Source organism: Gymnoscopelus microlampas (genome assembly GCF_963454915.1).
Source record: "Gymnoscopelus microlampas genome assembly, chromosome: 7".
Taxonomy (NCBI): Eukaryota; Metazoa; Chordata; class Actinopteri; order Myctophiformes; family Myctophidae; genus Gymnoscopelus; species Gymnoscopelus microlampas.
This window is the reverse complement of record NC_139944.1, coordinates 51,680,332-51,697,292: the sequence shown is the minus strand read 5'-3', so window position 1 is coordinate 51,697,292 and position 16,961 is coordinate 51,680,332. Positions and strand designations below refer to the sequence as shown.

General features: G+C 40.6%; 1 protein-coding gene across 2 annotated transcripts in view; it reads left to right on the top strand.

The window, feature by feature from the left end:
- Positions 1 to 2,687: 2,687 nt before the first annotated feature.
- Positions 2,688 to 16,961, top strand: part of mapkapk2a (MAPK activated protein kinase 2a) — a 52,782-nt gene continuing 38,508 nt past the window's right edge. For both annotated transcript variants that reach the window (XM_084061194.1, XM_084061193.1), the window contains exon 1: positions 2,688 to 3,676. In XM_084061194.1, the coding sequence (XP_083917320.1) occupies positions 3,404 to 3,676 (273 nt within the window). In that variant the 5' untranslated portion in view covers positions 2,688 to 3,403. The remainder of the gene's footprint in view (positions 3,677 to 16,961) is intronic.

The window sequence follows — 16,961 nt, the reverse complement described above, 5'->3', positions numbered from 1 at the left end:
TCTGCAAACCCCCATGTCTGTGGTACCTTAAGAACATAAAGGCAAACCACCAGCTATTCGACAGTACAAATTCTGACCTGGGAATTGGGGAAACAATTGTGCGTCACAATGACACAGTGATGGCAACGAATAGTGAGTACAACACTCCACCAAAACGTGATGGAAAATGTGCAGGTAAAGCAGAAATAAAGTTTCAAAACGGAAGACTCACTAAACAAACAGGCAGAGCATGACATGACAATTAAATGAGATCCATCCATGATCATTCCCTGTCAAGATTGTGTAATGGTGTTTCTAAATAAAAACCTATTGAAGAAAAATGTTTTCATTCTTTAAAATTATGTTAACATTATTGTTATTGTATTTACAGTATCTCTATAGTCATTAAACAAAACGGGTCTTTCAGATGTTTCATATTCCATCCTCATTGGCTAAGATTGTCTTCCAAAGTTTGCAGGAGTGCTTTATTTTGAACAAAATGCCTCATGAACACAGCATGCAATTTCCGTGACATTTTGCATGCACATTCCCACTAGGCCGAGGAAGAAATGCCACTTAATTTTTCAAATCAGCCTCATGGTGGTACCATAACAAGCCGATTCATGTTTTTGCCTAAACTGCACCGATCTGTGTGTTATTGCCCCACAATAACCTACTGACCTGGCAGAGACCTGTGCTCAGAGGAGCACTTTTTCTAGTTATGTTATTTTAGTCCCCCTGGGGCTGATTGGAAATGGAATTATGTAAAAACTATTCTGTGGCTATCAATGACATTGAAATGATGGTTGACATTGGCAAACATTCTTATTTAGATTAGTTTAGTAAATCATTGGTCTTTCAAATAAGCTTCCCAGAATTAATGAAAAGCTTCAGGTCTTCGGGCCCATTGTTGATGTTCGTTTGACTTTTAAAAAGGTTGATTCATTGGTTCTATATATAGTCACTAGTCAATCTACATGCTGCAGTGCTTGATACTGTTCCTTTAAGTCCGATATGTGCTTCGTCGTACGACGGTGTCGCGCGCGAAACATGGCAGATCTACAGGCTCTCAACGCGTTGCTTGTGTGACGCGTTGTGAGCTTGTAGATCTGCTATTTTTGGCGCGCGACACCGCCGTACAACTGAAGGGCATTCATACGACCACAATCCGCGTTGCCAGGTCTGCCTATTATAAGCGACTTTGGGCTTGTTTTTCTGTAAAAACATACAGTAACATCTTTTCTTACATACCAGATTGATAGTACTACTTTTTAAATGTGTTGTATCCCTGTTGGTATCTCTTTTTATGTGATAATCGACATTTTAAAAATGTATTATGTTTTTGCTGTATTTAGTATTTCTTTATACACTGTGATAAGTTGTATATTTTTGTTAATGTATTTTATTGTCTTGGACCCCAGTAAGACTAGCTGACGTTAAGGCGTCAGCTAAAGCCGATCTGTTTAAATAAACAAATACAGGGCTTGCTTTAAAAGAAATATATATATATTTATACCAGTGGTTCTCAAACATTTTGAAATGATCTGAAATGATTATTTGTGCCAGGGACCACCGTACCAGATTTGTGGTGTTAAAATGTTTTCAAGATTTTCTTTTGAAAATGTTCTCGCGACGTGTTGTGAGCTTGTAGATCTTGTAGATGTATAAAGGTTTAAAGTGCTCATGTGGCGTATTATAATAGTCGCTTATTTTGGACCTCTGTCTGTCCTCAGGGTTGAGGACAGAGTACAGCAACTTGCAATGGGCCTGGACCTGGTCTACAATATTAAGATAACTTGTCAAAGTAGGCTTCAAACACGTGAATGAAGTCCACAATCGCAACACCAGAGGTAGCTCCACTGATCACGTCCAACCCAGATTTGGCACAAACAAGGGGTTGAATTTGTTCTCCTGCTATGCCACAAAATGTGGAACGCCCTACCAAAAGCCGTGAAGGAGTGTAAAACCCTACTCTCCTTCTAAATTGCCCTAAAAAATACCTTCAGGAGTCTGCAATTCGAAACTGGTCCCTGTAAAAGTCTAAACCTAGCCCCCCCTCCCCCATCGAACTGTTATATTGATTTTCTTTTTCCTAAACAGTTTTTATGATGTTCTGCATAGCAGTGTATATCTGACTGTCATTTAATGTCACTATGAATTGAGTACTTTGGCTGGCTTTCTTGTTTTTTTTTATTCCTATTAGCTGACCTTGTATTGCTTTTTTCTGCAAACTTCTAATAAAGTATTGATTGATTGATTGGTGTACTTTATGAGAACAACAGTACATGGAAGTACAAATTCACAATACAAGGTCTACTAAAAAACTGGAAGGCTCATAAAGCACTGAGCTTGTTTAAAATGAGATCCCCACGCACACAAATCATGATGACATACAAGAGACAGACAGATATACACACTACTATACAGAACGTCATACAATCAGCTTACAGGTTACTGGTATGAAAAGTAAAACAAAATGTACAAGATAAAAATCAAATCAATCAATTGGACTTGTTTTCACAGACCTGGGGTTTACTTGCTTATTTCTCTCGCAAAAAAAACATATCTGGCAACACTGAAAATCCAGGCGGCCCGGCTCGTGCCATGACGTCATCGGTAAACGGACTGTGGGGGCGGGGCCATCTTGTTCGCCGTCGGAAGGAAGGAAAGTAAAAAAGGCTTTTCGACGTCAGAGGAGGAGGAGTTAACGCTCTGTGCTCTAGTGTTGTCTTTTCTTTCCGGCTTTTCTTTTTTATACGCGTCAAGTTTTTAACAAGTAAAGTGTTCCATGTCGTAGCTCCTCTAAAGCTGTTTGTTTTTATGGTCCATGTTTTAGTATTAGCATAATGCTATCAGACTCGGTGGTGAAATGCTCTTTGAGGGACCACAGGCAGCAGAGGCAGACGGACCCCCGCCGTCGGCGCTAACAACCAACCGCTGCTAGCCGAGAGGAAGATCACAGGTCAGGAATACACAGGACCATGGTGGTGCTAGCATGCTAACACGGCTTAGCACGACTTAGCACGTTTATCAAGAAAGATATGCCGCTGTTGTTTTTATGTTATAGTTGTTTTTTTATCTCGCGTTTTTCTGCCATTTAACCAGCATATTTAGCCAGCTAATTGTTGAAGGACCAACTTATCAAAAGGCCAACAATAACTGAACCCAGGAAGAAGAAGAATCAGTGTTGATTGAAAGAAGAAACAAGTGGATCTAGCCGAGGAGGATCCTCTGGGTCACATCAACAGAGAGAGAGAGAGGGGCATCCTCTGGGTCACATCAACAGAGAGAGAGAGAGAGAGAGAGAGAGAGGGGCATCCTCTGGGTCACATCAACAACAACATAGAGCATCCTCTGGGTCACATCAACAACAACAGACAGAGAGGTGTTGTGCATCCTCTGGGTCACATCAACAACAACAACAATGCTATCCAACGCACAGAACCAGCCTCTGTTCCCCAGTAACAACACTCAGCAGCAGCAGGGGCAGCAGAACCAGCAACAGAACCCCACCTCGGGCCAGCAGCAGAACCCCACGTTCTTACAGTTCCACGTCAAAGCCGGGGGTCATCTCCAGATCAAGAAGAACGCCATCACGGACGAGTACAAGGTCACCAGCCAGGTGCTGGGACTGGGCATCAATGGCAAGGTGCTGGAGATCTTCCAGAAGAAGAGCGGAGACAAGTATGCGTTGAAGGTATGTTCATGAACCTGTCTGGAAGTGTTTATTTTGACAGCTAATTCTGGTATACAGTTTGGTGTAGATCTAGTGTCCTTTGATTTCATATCTGCTGTTATTGGCAGGTGTAGCCTAGGATCAAGACTATCATAGATGTGTTTTCATATTTTTTGCTTTCATATCAAGCAAAAGTCAGACTCATACATCTATGATAGTCTTGATCCAAGGCTATGGCAGGTGGATACATAAACTGAATGAAATGTATACACAGGGGATTTACAGGTGAAAACATGGGTGTCAGCGTGTTGTGGAAAAGTGAAATCACATTGCTGTGTACTGTGTTCAGTCAGTAGGGTTCACTTTATCTCGTTGTGTGGTCAATGATTAATCAATGGTTGACGTCACATCATTGATTAACCTTTTCCCAGGTGGACAATGTACTACCAAATGAATCTTGTCTGCCTCCAACCTAAATAGTCCACTTCAGCATTAATGTCAGCCTGGAAGAGAAACGTATGTGTTGGTTGTGACACTGATTGAGACATGCTGCTGGACTGCTGTAAACAAGCCCTCAGGCTCTCTTATTACACAATATCACCAACTTATGAATGAATCAGAGCAGCGGAACATCCTGTTGATTCCTGTGTGATGGTTGGAACCTACGTTCATAAGTGTGTGTGTGTGTGTGTGTGTGTGTGTCACACATTCATTCCTCTCCTCAAATGTGTCTGGTGAAATCCTGCGTTGTTGCGGTGTGTCATGTGGAGTCACCTTGGATAATGGGCTGTTATAAAGATGAACAATCTTTATAATTCTACATTAAATGCCACGCTGCTGGTCAAATGGGTTCTGCTTATAATTTATGAGGTTCTTAGCCTTGCCGAGTCATGTGGCCCATTGATCACCTCCTGTTTCTGTGTACACAACTCTCTCTTTTCCTGGTGTTTCGCCCAGGTGGACGTGGTTTTGAGGTTAGGTTTAGGCATAGTTTCTGTGAGGGTTTAGGCATAGTTTCTGTGACGTTAAAGGTTAGGGTTTTAGGCGCAACCTGGGTGACACGTCACCGATGAAAGAGGGAGTCCCTGTGTGTCACAGGGACTTACCACCCATCCAGCCCTTGATGCTGAGTGCCAAGCAGGGAGGCATTCATTGGGTACCGTTGTTATAGTCTTTGCTATGATGACCCGGGCAGGGGATTGAACCCCATCCTCCCTGTCTCAGGGCGGACTCTCTAACCAGTAACCACAAGGCCACTGAGCTGAGGTTCTTATCAAAGCTTATTTGAGACACTGTATCAGAGCGGTGGCATTTTTACAAGCCTGCAACCAGCTGAAGTGGCCACATTAAATTGAACATTGTGTCATTGCATTGAGAGAGAGCTGATGTTTTTACAGGCTGTCACATCTCATCTCATGTCATCACACTCAAGCCGGCACCAAACCACCACCAAAACACATCTAATCAAATCCCATACAAATAAATAACCTATGGCATAGTTACCTCTTCTCACCTATAGCTAGGACAGCAATATGTATGTTATGATGGTCAAAGTCTTTTGACTTTGTTTTCTTAAGGCTCCTTTGCATATAGACTAGTCACATTGTGTCTCTTTGCATAGGTCCTTCATGCAGCAGTACTCTAGATCAAATCCCTGTTGGATTATTCAAATCGATGCGATTTGAATATGAATTGAATCCGATTTGAAACACTGGTTGTTGGAGGTGTGTGTGAGAGGTGACATGTGGTTTGTTTGTGTTGTGTTGACCTGTTGAGTAATCAGTGATGGGAGACTTTGATCGATTTGATTGAATACTTTATTAGCAGTTTGTAAAAAAAAGCACAGGAAAGTACAGTTCAATACAAGGTCTGCTAAGAGGATTTTACCCAAGAAATCGCTATGGATTCTTACCATTGGGGTTCTTTGTACTCAATTCATCGAAAGACAACATACACAAAGTGACTGCTATGGTTCCTCTGTTGTTGTTGTTAAACTGGGGTTCAGCAAATGGGGACGTATGGAGAACTATTTTTGATTAGAAATTAGCAAACAATATTTAAATGATGTTGTAACAAAGGGGAGCAGGGCTGTGCGTAACTGCATTATATACTTATAAGGCTATTGTTGATTCTGCTGTTTCTCATTGTTTTGATCCAGACATCTATGGTAACATCTTACCTTTTAGCATTTATTGTCTTGGATTTAAGACTATTTAATTTGTTATAGACCACAAGCAGTAGTAAAGCCAACTCTTAAGTACAAGAGAGACAATGAAAGACGTCATGCTGGATGAGACACTCCATGAGTCTGAGTTCATTTATTAGGCTGGAAGTGGTTGGAAGGAAATTGGAATGCTGTTTGTGTTGACTTGGCTTTATATACTCTGTCTTATCATCTCTGTCACAGTTTATCAGGAGTCTGAGTCTCTGCTGCAGTGATTTGCACACAACGTTGTACCTGATATCGTTACCCCCCCCCACTATATATTACATACAACAATTGTGTTGCAGATGAAAGCTTTTCATAGATGTTGGATTCATGTTAATGTGTTTTTTTCAGACATTTAACAGCTTAAACCGTCAATACTTAGTAAACTTTCACTCTGTACTTGGTCTGCTTTTTTCCCCTCTTCGCCGAAAATAGCCGATCTACAAGCTCACAACGCCTCGAAGCGCGAGGCGTTGTGAGCTTGTAGATCTGCTATTTTCGGCTAAAGTTATCCTTAAAATAGGGACGCTAGGGTTCAAGTGGTTACTGTAAAAAACAATGATCCTATCACACAGAGATTTGACGGACCCCCTATAGCAACTCTGAGGACCCCCTGTTGGAGACCCCTGCCCTACTTGATCACACTACAGCGTCACACAAAAGTAGCAGATCTGCAAGCTGGAAACGTGGCGCAAAGTGACACGTTTACTTTTAGATCGGCTGCTTTTGCACACGCACACACGCACGCAGAGTAACTCCCGAGTTTTGTGATTATTAGGGATTGGGATTATGCGCCATATCACATGTATGTTGTTTGAACATCACAGCACATAAGCCTATCATTTTTTATTGCTCTACTCTGATTTTTATTGAGACTCTTACAGTGATATGAGATTTGTTTGATTTATCTGACAGCCTCTGCACTGCAGTAAAATGCAGATTGAAGCTTTATTGATGTGTGTCTGTGCTGGTGTAGAAGGACAGGCTGTATAGTAGCCTAATAAGCTGATGCCTGAGCTGGGCACCTGTATTCACTAATGTCCTCCTGGATGTCCACCTGTATTCACTAATGTCCTCCTGGATGTCCCACCGTTCCCTGGAGGCTGAGTCAGCCTATACCTCCCTTCCAGTGGTGGAAGGAGTACTCACATTTTGTTCTTAAGTAAAAGTGCCAATACCACAATGTAGAAATACTACTGTTGAACATTAAATCAGGTATTCAAAATGGACTTGACTTGAGTAAAAAGTACAAAAGTATTCACATTCAAATATACTTAAGTACTCATTTTGCAGGATGTCCCATTTCACAAGTTTCCAAATGTATAAAAATGCTTTGAAAATAGCAGATCTACAAGCTCACAACGCGTCGCAAAGCGACGCGTTGTGAGCTTGTAGATCGGCTATTTTCAAATGGCCTAAGTATGCATAGGGCTGAAGTGGTTAATGCATGTTTTGTAAGAATAATCAAAATCTACATGGTAACTATAAGTGTTCAAATAATTGTAGACAGTGGAGTAAAAAGTACAATATTTGCCTCTTGAGATGTAGTGGAATAGAAGTAAAAGTATTGACAATTGGAACGCTATTCCAGTAGCTTAAGTTCAGTACTTGAGTAAATGTACTTAGTTACTTTAGCTCCCTTCTTATCCCATTACGTCAGGGCCAGGAATATGCAGGCATGGCCCATGGTGACATCATCACCTGCTTGTCAAAACCATCACTTGTCTCCTGAACCAAGATGTGTGCCAGTAATGACCCAGCTGAATCAGGGATAGGGAGAGGGAGGAAATTGAATTGAGAGTGTGACTGTGACAGCTGTTGGGCTCTCAATCACCTGCTGCTACGCCTATTGTTCTGCCCTCACAGCAGAGCAAGCTATGTGGAGAATGGAGATAGTGATGTCACCGTGGGTTTGGGGTTTAGTGTTTGACGTTAATGACTTTAAAACAGGGGTGGGGCAACTTTGATGATGGAGAGGGACACTTTTTTTCCACACACTCACTCCAGAGGGCCACATTGCATATATACTGTCGGGCAGACACCTCTTATCTCCGTATTTTAACGTCTTTCATAAATGAATGAATGATCTACAAGCTCAAAACGCAACGCTTTCTGAGCTTGTAGATCTGCTATTTTTTGCTATTTTTTAATTGGATTTTTTTTGTTATTTTTTAATTGGAATCCTGAAAAGTAACATTTCTATTTAATTTCAAATGCATTTAGCTATACTTACGTTAACTTAATGAACTTAAATACAAATACATTGGACGTGAAAATAATTTTAATACTAAGTCATTAAGCTACTAATATAGACTGAAGTATTTAAAGCGGGTCATGTTTGCTTGTTTGGAATTGTAATAGCTGGAATCAATAATATAATTCTGATATTAACCTGTGGGCAGCATTAAGTGAAGGTGGGGGCCGCATGTGGCCCCCGGGCCGCCAGTTGCCCATGTTGGACTTAATCCATTTAAGGTTTTTGCTTTCAAGTTATGTTGTTCAGACAGGTCATTCTAAAACAAACTTAGTTTTGTTTGTGCATCAATGTATTTTCTGATGTCAGTTTGATATAGAGGGTGGCTCATGTCAGTGGTGTGGGCCACACCGTTGGAATAGTAAAAAGGAGGTTCAGTTCAGGTTCCTGAAATCATAATTTCTGACTTTGTAGAATTTTGTATTGTATTTTGTATTTTATATTGTAGAATCTTTTAATCAGGTCCTATCAAAAAATCTGGGCTTGTAAAAAATACTGTTTATTTCATAGTTGCAGACAGTTATTTAATAACCTACGCTTTTCTTTTTTGGGGTAAGAAGATGCTGCTCCAGCACGCTGTCACCACACGCTGCTAAAGACCTGCTGCTTCAGTGACCACTGACAACAGCAATAACTCTTTAAAGACATTTGTTTTGTTGTTTGGCCCTGGCCTGTTTTTTGTGAAATGTAGGGAGACCATGAGTTTTAACTGTATGGAGATAAATCACACTGCTAATCTGCATCTAATAGATGAGCCCCCACTCACCTACACTCACACATTCACACTGCTAATCTGCATCTTATAGATGAGCCCCCACTCACCTACACACATAAAGGTACTAGTTTACATTTGCTTGAACTTCCAACATTGGGGGCGCTCAGGTGGTGCAGTGTTAAAACATACCTGCCCACTGCTGTGGACTGTGGCTCTATGGGGTTTGATCTCCACCTCGGTCAGTGCATCCGGTTTGGCCGAGCGTCTATACGCATCAATGTCAGTCTTTTGAATGAAATTAATCTGAAATGCTTTAGTTTTTGTCTAGTTTTAGTCGACTAAATATCATAAGATTATAGTCGACTAAATCTACATATACTAAAATGTATCGGCTCACAACGCGTCGCAGCGTGACTCCTTGTGAGCTTGTAGATCTGCTATTTTCAGAGCGAAACACCCGAGCGCAACCAAACATAACATGTCTTTTAGTTCTACTGGATCTTTCTCCACTAGATCCCTCACTAACATTTTAGTCTAGTTTTTATTTGTTGATGAAATTGTCAATATATTTAGTCTTAGTTTTAGTCATCATAGCTTAGTTTTTATTTAGTTTTCGTCAGTGAAAAAAGGTGGTTGAACATTTTTCGTCATAGTTTTGACAAATGCAACACTGATACGCACACAATTGGCCCGTATTCGGAGGAGGGAAGCCGGTTGGGGAAGGTGATCTTTGTCTCGCAGCACCTGTCAGCAGGGGGTGTTGGGCAGGAGGAGTAGGATGGAGGTGCTACGTCCTCCCGGTGGGGGGGTGCCTCACTTACTGACAGGTGAGCCAATAGGGTACAACAGCAGTCACGACACACAGTAGTGAGTGTGTGTGTGTGTGTGTGTGGGGAGGAATTACTGGCTAAATTGGGGAGCAAAAGGGGTACACCAAACGGCGTCAACATTTTTGCCAAAGATGGCGGCTTCTGCTGTGATTCTGCTTCTCATCACCACAAGCATGTGTGTGTGTGTGTGTGTGTGTGTGTGTGTGTGTGTGTGTGTGTGTGTGTGTTTGTATATCTTTATCTTTGTTTATTGGATTTTCTACAGAAGCATTCAACATCAAAAGTTGGTACTTATGAAGATATGTAAAATCTTCCTCCAGTGCAATCCATCAAATACAAAAATTAAATTGCAGTAAAAAACAAAACAAAACTTAAAACATACAGGTTAAACCAAAACAAAACAGATAAACACAGACAGAACAAAACAACATCATTCAAACAGTACATAACAGACACATTTAAAATCCCCCATAACAGCACAACAAGCCCATCATATCAACGTTCCACCAGACCTCACGTATCCTCAATCAGGAATATTTTCAAATTCTTCCCAGAGCCCTCAGACAGACCATTGTGTCCATCCATACGGGTTAATGCGAAATGTGTTGTTATGACGACCATGTGTTTGTGTCTGACAGATCAGACATATGGCTATAGATATTTAATTCCAGTTCTTGAGCTGATTACGATGATTAAAATGATGTAGTCTGTATGGTGCCTGGTGGAATTAGTCTTTGTGTGTGTGTGTGTGTGTGTGTGTGTGTGTGTGTGTGTGTGTGTGTGTGTGTGTGTGTGTGTGTGTGTGTGTGTGTGTGTGTGTGTGTGTGTGTGTGTGTGTGTGTGTGTGTGTGTGTGTGTGTGTGTGTGTGTGTGTGTGTGTGTGTGTCTGTCTGTGTGTTGACTTGACTTTCATTAGGATTATAGCACCATATATCCGCTGCTGTGTCACATGCTGATCTCCTTGCTGTGACCTACAGCTCAGCGTAATCTTTGTCTAGTCCGTCAGTGACACTAATAGGCCCAGTTATTGTGTGTGTGTGTGTGTCTGTGTCCCCGTGTGTATATGATGAGTGTTGTTTGACTTTGTGGAAGAAAGGGCCTTTGGCTATGAGGATAATGCCTTTGCCTGCTAATTTACGGTTTGTTTTTGTACTTAACCATCTCTCTCTCTCTCTCTCTCTTTCTCTCTCCCTGTCTCTCTCTGTCTTTCTATCTGTGTCTGTCTCTATCTTCTTTCCGTCTCTCTCTCCGTCTCTCTCTCCGTCTCTGTCTCTCTGTCTCTCTGTCTCTCTGTATCTCTGTCTCTCTGTCTCTGTCTCTCTCTGTGTCTCTCTGTCTCTCTGTGTCTCTGTGTCTCTCTGTCTCTCTGTCTCTCTGTCTCTCTTTCTCTCTCTGTCTCTTTTTCTCTCTCTCTCCACATGTCTCTCTCTCCCTGTGACCTGGCCTGTGTTTAGCTAACTAAAAACCATTTAGGGTGTTCTGCTAAATTAGTCTGATGTGACTCATTTCTCAAAATGTCACCTTGGATAGAGTCAGGGTGACATTGTCCCCACAATTAATGAGACGCAATTTCAAGCTTCACACACGCAGAGGTTATAGATTCTGAAATGGTAAAAGAAAATAGGCCGCATTCATCGAGGCAAAGTGTCCCTGAAAAACCTATTTACTAAAACTGTTCATCTGTGACACATTTCACCTGTCACAATTTAACCCTTTAAGACCTGAAACACATTTGTGTCATTTTAAGATTTCTTTGGCTATAAAAAAAATAGCAGATATACAAGCTCATAGCGCGGCACCGAGTGCCGCGCTATGAGCTTGTAGATCTGCTATTTTTTTTTAAATCGTGAAAGTTTTAGCAAATCTTTGAATACATATATTTTTTTGAAGGGTAGATTATGTTGCTATAATATCAGTGGTTCTCAAACCTTTTCATGTCAAGGACCCCCAAAATGATATGGTATTTGGCCGCGGACCCCCATCTCAAAATATTTTGTTCCAGGGACCCCTAGAAGCAAAGATTTGAGTTAAAATGTTCCCTTTAAAACAATATATATTCAAAGATTTGCACACATTTTCACGTTTTTTCAAAAATAGCCCAAAAGTGTAAAATAATGCTTTTTTTTTTGTAGCTCAAATCAAAAAGTGACACAGATGCGTTCCAGGTCTTAAAGGGTTAAACCCTGGCCCGGCTTACGGTAAACGGAGCCCCACCACCCATTGTCCATGTCAACATAACTGATCAAAGGGTTGGAGAGGAATAAGCAGTGCCATGCCCCCCAGCTGTCTGTCATCATCATGAGACAGAGTGGGTGCATCCACACATGAGCGACAACTTGACGCCCGGAAGTCGGAAGTCCCGTCCACTCCCATGTTATAGGAAAAACCGGACCGGAACTTCCGGTTTCTAACTTAACATGGGTGTGTACGGGGCTAGCGTAGCGTAAGCGTAGCGTTTGCCGTCAGCACACGCTCATGTGTGGATGCACCCAGTGAAGGAAGGAAGGAAGGAAACCAGAAAGAGGAAGAGGTTCTCCTCCGGTCATAACTTCATGCCCTCTCTTCCATACCTTCTTTGGTGGTTCAACCTCCGGTGACAGAAGCATGTGGTTTAACTCATTAACCCATTCACTGCCAGACTTATTTCCGTGTTTGCCCACTGCCAGCGATTTTTCGATTTTCTTACCCTTTTTGAAGTAGTCACAGAATATTTATCTCCATTATGATCGATCCCCCTGATGGTTGCTAATCACTGAGGGTTATACTGTGTGGTTTCACAAATGTCAACGAGGTCATCGTGACCTCGTTGATATTAATTGTCTGCCTTTGAAAATAGCACGTCTTGACCAAAAATACATAGTAAAAAAAAAAAAAGTGCACAGGAGCCGAGATACAGGATTTTATAGGATATTTATAACTAATAAGTTAACCAAGAAGTGAATGGAGCAGCAAATCTTCGGATCAAGATATTTTGGATTTTTTTTTAAATTAAGTTTTTTACAGTGGCAGCATTGGTAAACGGGAATAATTATGTTTTTTTACGTCGGTGAATGAGTTAAAACCGGGAACGCATCTGCGTCACTTGAGGTTTCTTTGGGCTATTCAAAAATACAGTAGCAGATATAGCTGGTGTGTTCAGAGCCATTTTCTACAACCATTAGACTCTGGTTTAAACCACACCACACAGCAACAGGAGGGTGGTGGAATAGACCAGACCACTACATGCAGAGTGGCTGGACAAGCACTGCTTTCCATACATTATGAAGAAAAAAAAAGAGTGGCAGATATACAAGCTCATAGCGTGCCACGAGTGCCACGCTATGAGCTTGTAGATCTGCTATTTTTTTTAAACAAATTGTGAAATGTGGCAATTCTTTTAATATATATAATATAATTTCAAATCTTTGCTTCTAGGGGGGTCCCTGGAACAAAATATTTTGAGACGGGGGTCCACAGACAAATACATTTAATTTTGGGTGGTCCTTGACATGAAAAAGGTTTGAGAACCACTGATATTATAGCAACATAAGTGTTTTTCAAAAAAACTGTTAGGATTTAGAAGACCTTTGTAGAATCCCTGTTCACGCTATGAGCTTGTAAATCTGCTATTTTTGAATAGCCAAAGTATTAGATAATGGTTAAAGTGGTTCAAATCTAAAATGACAGATGCTTTCCCGGTCTTAAAGGGTTAATACATTGACAACAACAGATCATTTGTCTATTGAGGTATAGCTTAGGGCTTTGACTATCAATCATTTTCTGCTGCTTATTGTATCGATTTACTTTTTCGATTAATCGAATCATCGAAAGCCTGTTTAAAAATATTGTTAATATATTTTATATTTCAACAAATCAATTAAAGCCCTATTTTATGCTTTGTCGCACAACAATGTTGAGCAAAAATTGCTAGTATAGTTTAAAATAAACTGCTTTCAAACCAGTGTTCTCGGACTTCCTCTCTGTCACTCTGCACCTGAACAAACTTCTGAATCTCTGCTTTTGAAGATAAATTTAGATGCAGATGTGTGTGAAAAATCCAGTTTTTGTGCATCCGGAACTGGCATTTAAAACGCACTGGTAAGTGAGTGCACCGAAAAAGGGGGGGAAAAAATCAAAATAGCTGAGTCACATAAAAGTAGTTTGACCTGTTCCTTGTAAAACATCCAGAACGGTGGATGAAGGAATTCTTGAGTTCCTCCTGACACTATAATATTCTGGAACCATAAATGGGACTCTTTGACAAAGACCGTGCGAAGAGGAAGTGCAGAAGTTGCTTCTAAAAGTAGGCCATAAGGCACACTTCCCTTCCATGAGATCACATTCATGAGCTTTATGTTCTGTGTGAAAAAAAAAAAAAGTTCATCAAGGGACATGCCATGCAACTATACACAGTAAAATCCTTACGGAGCGAACTGTCTTGTAAATCGGCTACTTTTGAACATTTTAATTCATTTGTTTTTTTATAAGTTAAATGTTCTCAATAGAAACTTAAATCAAGCTGTTTTTCACATTGATTTCAAGGTCAAAACATTGGTATTCAGTGGTCTAGGACTCCAAAATCTGGATCAGCATCAGACCCAAACATTTTGTTGGCTCTAATTGTAACTCGGAGAGTTTTTTTTTACAAGGTTTTACAGTCACTGGGCACTCCAGCGTGATGCAATTATTCTTGGATTATAGAAGTCTGGTTTTGACCAAAGAGAAGAAATTCCCTTAACCCATTGAGACGTGAAGCCGATTCTACACGTCTCCTAAATCCCAACAGTTTTCTGAAAAATCACACCCTGTGTGAAGAGAGTGGTGCCTTTGATGAGCCCCGTATTGATGTTGTCATCAATGTTTGTTTATTGGACATACATACATACGGACGGACACACAGACAAAGTCAGATATAGGAGTGGTTGGCACCACTCAAAAACGTATGTTTCCATATCAGTGGTTCTCAAACTTTTTCATGTCAAGGACCCCCAAAATTATATGTACTAGACCATACCCGGTCGACGCATCCGTGGGGGGATATGCGCACATGATCTGGCAACCCGGGAGGCGACATTGTTTGACACATAAACGCTAGTAAGAAGCTGAGATTTGATGAAATTGAAAAACGTGCTTCACAGTTAAGTTCAGATGGTAATGGTCAATGGCTGTTTGCGAAATCAGAGCAATTGCTCCAGCCAGTGAGGAGAACCGGGTGGTGACACCACTACAAACAGACACCACTACAAACAGACAGACAGAGGTTACTAGAATTATAGTAGGATTTGGCCGCGGACTCCATAAAAATATTTTGTTCCAGGGACCCCCCAGAAGCAAAGATTTGCGTTAAAAATGTTCGCTTTAAAAATATATGTTTCAAAGATTTGCACACATTTTCATGATTTTTCAAAAATAGCAGATCTACAAGCTCGTAGCGCGGCACTCGGTGCCGCGCTATGAGCTTGTATATCTGCTATTTTTGAATAGCCCAAAGTGTAAAATAATGCTTTTTAGCTCAAATCTAAAAATGACACAGTTCCAGGCCTTAATGGGTTAAGATGACTTGTTAAGCTCAAGAACTGCCATTTCTATTTACACTGTGTACATCGACTTCTCCTTGTTGTGTCCAGTCCTTTGAAGCCATTCACTAAATTAATCCATTTGTATTTAACTTTATACATGAGCCGGGTCGTCATTTGGTTTCCAAACACAGCGTCTTCGAAAATGTTCCTGGTTTTATTTCTGTTGCAGCTTGTCTACAACTTTGATTGATTCTTGGTTTGCTAATGTGATCCAGTTCTGACAGATACGGTCGTTATGGAAACCAGTCCGCTTCTTCTAGTCTAACCTGTAAGCCTGAGCACACAAGCACAAAGGTTGAAGTGCACTGGGTGCTGTGGAAAGAATATGTATGTATCAATACCATCGGATCAATACCATTTTCAGGTTTCTGACCCGGTCGTAAATGAGCGTAAATAACTTTACGTAATCAGGTGGCCGGAACCAGTGACCGGAACCACCAGCGCCACGCATCTCCAAAATAATTCCCCTAGTTTGAAATTGGTTTAAATTGGTATAATCGTTTTAGTTTATTTTGGTAAAATAATCGTGTATGTTCATCTTTTATCCTAACTCGTAGCTTGACTAGCAAGAATAAACTAATTGATTCGCATTATGTGGGGAACAAAAACAATACGACGCCAACCGGAACCAACCGTTTCCCCCCCCTTTTTTTCTAAACCGGATCACATGGCTCGGTTTAGAACAAATACCAGGCTTTCCGCGTTTTTTGAATAGCCAAAGTGTAAAATAATGTTTTTTTAGCTTGATTTTTGATTTGATTTGATCTTTATTTATCTTGAACAATTTTAAAAAGTACAGAAGACTCCATACATCATCATCACAATTTCAAAACATTTGTTCAAGAAGGGACAGAAAGAAGAAAATGCTTATCTAGTCCGGCCCCCTTCTTACCATGACAAATAACCTATTGTAAAACAATATTTAATACAAATTGATATACCATAAAATGAGTACACAATTTACATATAATACATATAAATCGATCCTACTAAAAGTAATAAAAGATCATATAAAGTAAAGAAAATAGTCAATTAAAAAAACAATTCATATAAAGCAAATAATCATAGTAACTTATTAGATCAGTAAATCAGTATAAAATGATCTGACCATAATGTAGTATAAATGACTGCTTATAGCATCGCTTGAACTCAAATCAGCTCAAATCAAAAAAGTGACACAGATGCGTTCCAGGTCTTAATGGGTTAAAGGGATCATTATTGCAGTTTTTTCAATCACGTCAACACCATGTGTGTCGACTCGAGACTTCAATATAGGGTTGGAATTTCCCAAACGGTTCCATGGCAGGGAGGGGTGCACACAGCAATGCTCGGTGTTGTTCCAGAGGAATGTGTGTGTCTTATCTCTAGTGACACTGGACTGAAGGGCTTGAAGTGTTTGGCCACTAGTTTGGCAGCCAGGCAGAAAGGCTGTATGTGAGAGACTAAAGTCCGATTCATATACTTCATCACACGATGGTGTCATGTGTCGGAAATAGCCGACCCACAAGCTCACACCGCGTCGTGGATGTGACGCACTGTGAGCTTGTAGGTCTATACTTCTCAAAATATTTGGAGATGCGGGTCCGCAGCCAAATACATATCATTTTGGGTGGTCCTTCGACATGAAAAAAGTTTGAGAACCACTATATTATACCAACATAAAGTTTTTTTTTAAACTGTTAGTATTTAGAAGACATTTTGTAGAATGCACAGAAGCATTCTACAAAAGCTCATAGATCT